Source organism: Sinocyclocheilus grahami, unplaced genomic scaffold (assembly GCF_001515645.1).
Source record: "Sinocyclocheilus grahami isolate Dianchi unplaced genomic scaffold, SAMN03320097.WGS_v1.1 scaffold1530.1, whole genome shotgun sequence".
Classification (NCBI taxonomy): domain Eukaryota; kingdom Metazoa; phylum Chordata; class Actinopteri; order Cypriniformes; family Cyprinidae; genus Sinocyclocheilus; species Sinocyclocheilus grahami.
Window position 1 is genome coordinate 159,782 of NW_015506709.1, and position 5,100 is coordinate 164,881.

General features: G+C 28.9%; 1 protein-coding gene across 1 annotated transcript in view; it reads left to right on the forward strand.

Moving 5' to 3' along the window:
• The window catches only part of LOC107570989 (F-box/LRR-repeat protein 17-like), a 99,576-nt gene extending 97,384 nt beyond the window's left edge, over window positions 1–2,192 (forward strand). The window contains exon 6 of the mRNA XM_016257273.1: window positions 1,853–2,192. Within this exon, the coding sequence (XP_016112759.1) occupies window positions 1,853–1,889 (37 nt within the window). The 3' untranslated portion in view covers window positions 1,890–2,192. The remainder of the gene's footprint in view (window positions 1–1,852) is intronic.
• The last annotated feature ends 2,908 nt before the right edge of the window (window positions 2,193–5,100 follow it).

A 5,100-nucleotide genomic window follows, 5' to 3' on the forward strand; every position in this document is an offset into this window, starting at 1 on the left:
AGAGAGAGAGAGACACACACACACACACACACAGTTAAAGGGCTCATGTCATGCAGCTCATTCTCAGGAATCTTTTGAGATGCATCAGCAATGTCTATAATAACAAATGCACTTTTGTTATTGTCATTACTGTCATTTTGCTGCTTAAATTTAGCTTTTTATTTTAGCAGAATTTATTTTAAGAACATTTTTAAGCACAAATTTATTTTTTTGCAATGTATTATTAATTTAATGGAGTAATATGCATTTAGTTTTTAAATATGTTTTATTTCATTTAAATTTAAATTAACTTAAAATTGATTTAGCACTTAATATATAAAGTTATATCATTACTTCTCAAAAATTACATTAGAATATAAAGTTATTACAAAGTATTTACATCTAAAATGTTTTGTCTAACATTAATTGAAATAAACAGTTAAGCGAATTTATTTTTTATATTATTTATTTTTGTGTTTAATATATTTTTGGATTAGATTTGTTTTCACTTGCTTTTATTTTTAATTGTCAATATTATTTATTATTATTTCAGTGTATATAAATGTTTTTTAAAATTAGTTTTCCTTTTAGTTTATTTTTAGCATGCAATAGCACACAGTCTGCGTCTCACATGTTTATCTGGATGTGAAGCTTGAATGCACAAGAGCTTGTGTTCTAGAATGAATACAGTCACAGATAATTAGGTGTGCCCACTATATTCATTATATAATCATAGAAGTGTTGTATAATTCAGAGTTCTCAAACAGGAGGCTTCGAAATGACTTAAAACAAAAAACTGCTTCAAAATAAGCTAAAAAATCTAGATTTTTTTTTATTTCACCCTCTCAACAACAGTTTTTTTGTCTTTGAAGATATATATGCTCCCGTTGTCATTTATAAATATATAAGTAATTAATTTTTTTTACAATAAACTTACTTGGAGTCAAGCAAGCTTATTTTGAAATCTTATTGAGTTTTAATTTTTAAATTAATAAAAAATTAATGAATAGATTTAATTTTGTTGATTTAATTTAATTCAATTCATTTTGCCTTTATTATATGTTTGGATTAAATTCACAAAAAAATTTAAATTATTAAAACATTAAAGTGCTTTGGGCATTTTACTATGAATCTATTTATTTATTTATTTATTTATGTATTCATGTATTTATTATTTTATTCCTTCCTAGATTTAAAATAATTGATTGGAAAAAAATCCTTCTCATTAACTCTTATCCAGTAAATCACGGACGACTGTAAATAAAGTATATAAAATAAAGATCCCTGAATAACATTAAGCTCTTAAAACTTCTGGAATTCTGAAATGTAATTATTTAAATTATATTTATAATGATTTTAGTCACTTTTGTTGTGTGTGTGTGGTTTTTCCCATATATATATATTTTTTTTTTTTTACCAGTTTTTATTAATTTTTATTTTAGTTATTATAGTACAAGTTAAACTAAAGGAAAATGAAATGTTGCCTTGGCAACTAGCTGAAATATATATTTTTCATTTAATTTAAGTTAACTTTTATGTCAAGCAGCAAAAGTTTTTTTTTTTTTTAATTTTTAAAAAATTTTTTTTTATGATTTTAGTTTTAGTTAACTATAAAACAGTTAACTCATTTTAATCTTATTGGAATCCACATTAATGTATGGACACTCCTAATTCAGTAAATTAAAGAAAAGTTTTTGAGTATAAAAGTGTGAATGTTTTTGTGGATAATGTGAGACGCTGGAGTCATAAATATTGAGAAGCGCTGTCTAATAATTCACATTCATGATGTTTTGGTGGAGCGCTGGTTTTGTGAGAATCTGTAGCTGATCCTCCTGCGTGACGATGAATAGCCTGGACTAATCATCCGCTGCAGTTCTGCTGGAATCAGTGTCTGTGACTGGAGAGTGTGAGGATGTTGTTGATGTTCCTGCTGTAACGCATGGATTTACAGCCGCCGCAGCCGTTAACACAATATTGAATTTACAGTCCGCCCCAGATACAGTGCCGTTGTTTTATGATTTCTGGATTTATTGGAGCTGAGGATTCTCACCCCTGACCCTTCATGAAGCGCTGATTGATTTCTCCACAGCGTTCCCGTCGGGTTACAGGTTTGGGTCGGTGAGGTCAGACTGAGAACATGCTGTAATTTACACTGTTTGACTTTTATTCATCCGGATTCATGAGCGCTGACGCTCAACCAGTCCTGCGTCAAACCAGGCTTTATGATGAAAAAATAAAAAATGAAGAAACAAAACTGTGAAGAGAAAATAAGACATGTTTGTGTGTTTGATGTTGTTTTTTATAAAGATATGACCCTTTTTATTTAAATCGTTTTCCTTATTAGCCGAATTTGAGATCCGATGTGGATTGAGTTGAAAAATAAAAGTGTATTTAAAATGTCATATATTATATAATATACATATATTAGTTTAATATAAATTATAATCTTGTATTTGTAAAAAAAAAAAAAATTTAGATATATATATATTTTTTTTTGTTTGTTTGTTCGTTTTGTTTTGTTTATTAAATTAAAAATAATATAATGTTAATATAACAAATTGTCTTGCTATGGACTCATTTGAATCTATTTTAATACAAGGACATTCCTAATTCTGTAAATAAAAAAAAATAAAACGTTTTGGAATATAAAGTATTGTTGTGGAGTCCTAAATGTTGAGAATATTATATAATATTTAAAAAGAATAATATATGTATATATTGATTTATATGTAACATATGTATATATTATATTTTTATGATGAATTATAATATTATATTTGTTTGTGTAAAAACAAATGTGTCGGAGGATTTTGAAAAATATTTATTTTAAAACATCTCTGTTTTAATATAAACTTGATAATATATTTAATATTATACTCTTTCTATAATATTTGTTAAATATAAAAATGTGTGTGAGAATTTTAATTAAAAATATTACATTTAGTAAATAATGATGTTAATAATTATAGATTATTATAGATTAGATGAGATGCGTGTGTGTGTGTGTGTGTATATATTAGAGCTGTCAGTCGATTAACATTTTTAATCTAATTAATTACATGATGTTACAATGAATTAATCTAATTAATCGCAAAATAAATTTGACTGAAAATACCCACAAAAGATTATTTAAAGCTATTTTTGTGTTAAATGAGAACTTATCAAGTAGACGTTACAAATTGTAGCTTTAGAAATATTTTGTTTGATTCAACATAAAATTTATTACACATAAACATTTAGACTACACCGGCCTAACATAAACTATTGAACATAAAAGAAGATAATTTGAGAAACATCTCAGTATATTTTGTTCATATATTTTAATTTAATGATACACTAAATAAGAAACTAAATCTGCCAGCAGCTGGTGGTAAATGTCTTTGAGTCATTCATTCATTAATTCGATTCGTCCAAACGGCTGATTCATTCAGGAATTGAGTAAACGGCTCTCTTTATGAATAGGCTTTGAATCATTGATTCACTCGATTCGTTCAAAATGCGGATTCATTCAGAAACTAAACACCTCTGTGCTGCTCGGAGATGCACAACAATTCTGCTGTGGCTTTAAAGGTAAAATATTCTCTGCAAAACTGAGCAAAAACATAGTATTCTGTTTAAAATATAACACAATATTAACTTCTTATTAACTGAACTGTTGTATAAAATCACATTTGCACTCGTGTTCTTCGTGACAGAAACAGCATTCGCCTGATATTGCTCTTGCTGCTGGTGTGATATGCTTGTCATATGATATAAATATGAGACAAAAACTCATACAGGGACATTTTTTACCCCAATATCTTGAATTTTAGGGCATAACTGCATTTATGGAGTTGTTGTCCTGCATCATATTTGTCAACAGGTAACTGTATGAAATGTAAGATGATGTACAGATCTGGGGGCGGAGCCAGTGCATTAACTGCATTAAAATATTTTAGTCGCATTATTTTTTCATAACTAATTCATTAAGTTAACGCATTTGACTGACAGCCCTAATTCGATTCGTTCAAAATGCGGATTCATTCAGAAACTAAACATCTCTGTGCTGCTCGGAGATGCACAACAGTTCTGCTGTGGCTTTAAAGGTAAAATATTCTCTGCAAAACTGAGCAAAAACATAGTATTCTGTTTAAAATATAACACAATATTAACTTCTTATTTACTGAACTGTTGTATAAAATCACATTTGCACTCGTGTTCTTCGTGACAGAAACAGCATTCGCCTGATATTGCTCTTGCTGCTGGTGTGATATGCTTGTCATATGATATAAATATGAGACAAAAACTCATACAGGGACATTTTTTACCCCAATATCTTGAATTTTAGGGCATAACTGCATTTATGGAGTTGTTGTCCTGCATCATATTTGTCAACAGGTAACTGTATGAAATGTAAGATGATGTACAGATCTGGGGGCGGAGCCAGTGCATTAACTGCATTAAAATATTTTAGTCGCATTATTTTTTCATAACTAATTCATTAAGTTAACGCATTTGACTGACAGCCCTAATATATATATATATATATATATATGAAACTAACTAGTTAGCTAAATAAATAAAGTGATTACAACAATCGTGCCGATAAATTATTTCTGTTACATTTTAATATAGTTGAATTCCTGTTCTTATTTATTAATTTATTAATTAATATTTTTTACATTGACAGTTTTACCCACATGTGACTTGCATAAACACATTTTAGTACATTTCGAAATTGAAGAAGAAAATGCAACATTGTAACAATTTCAGAACAAAGCAAACGAACTAGAGGTCTGAAAGTGGCGATGAGGATGTAATAATTCCTGAGAAAAACGCTCAGATGTGCTTATTAATGTAGCGGCAGATGTCTCGTGTTTCTGATGGTCTTCATTCAGGGTTTGGTTTGGATGCAGCTCTGGCTCTCAGTAATGGATGTGTGAATGTGCTGTTCTTCTCGACCCTCACCGCTGATGCTTTCCTCCCTCTGATGTTTTCATTTGCACCGCGGCTAAATTAATTACGCCGATCTGCTTTTGTAGCATGAGTGCTGTGTGGTTCCCAGCGGAAGCCCTGGAGAGAGATATATATATATATATATATATATATATATATATATATATATATACACTTATATGTATA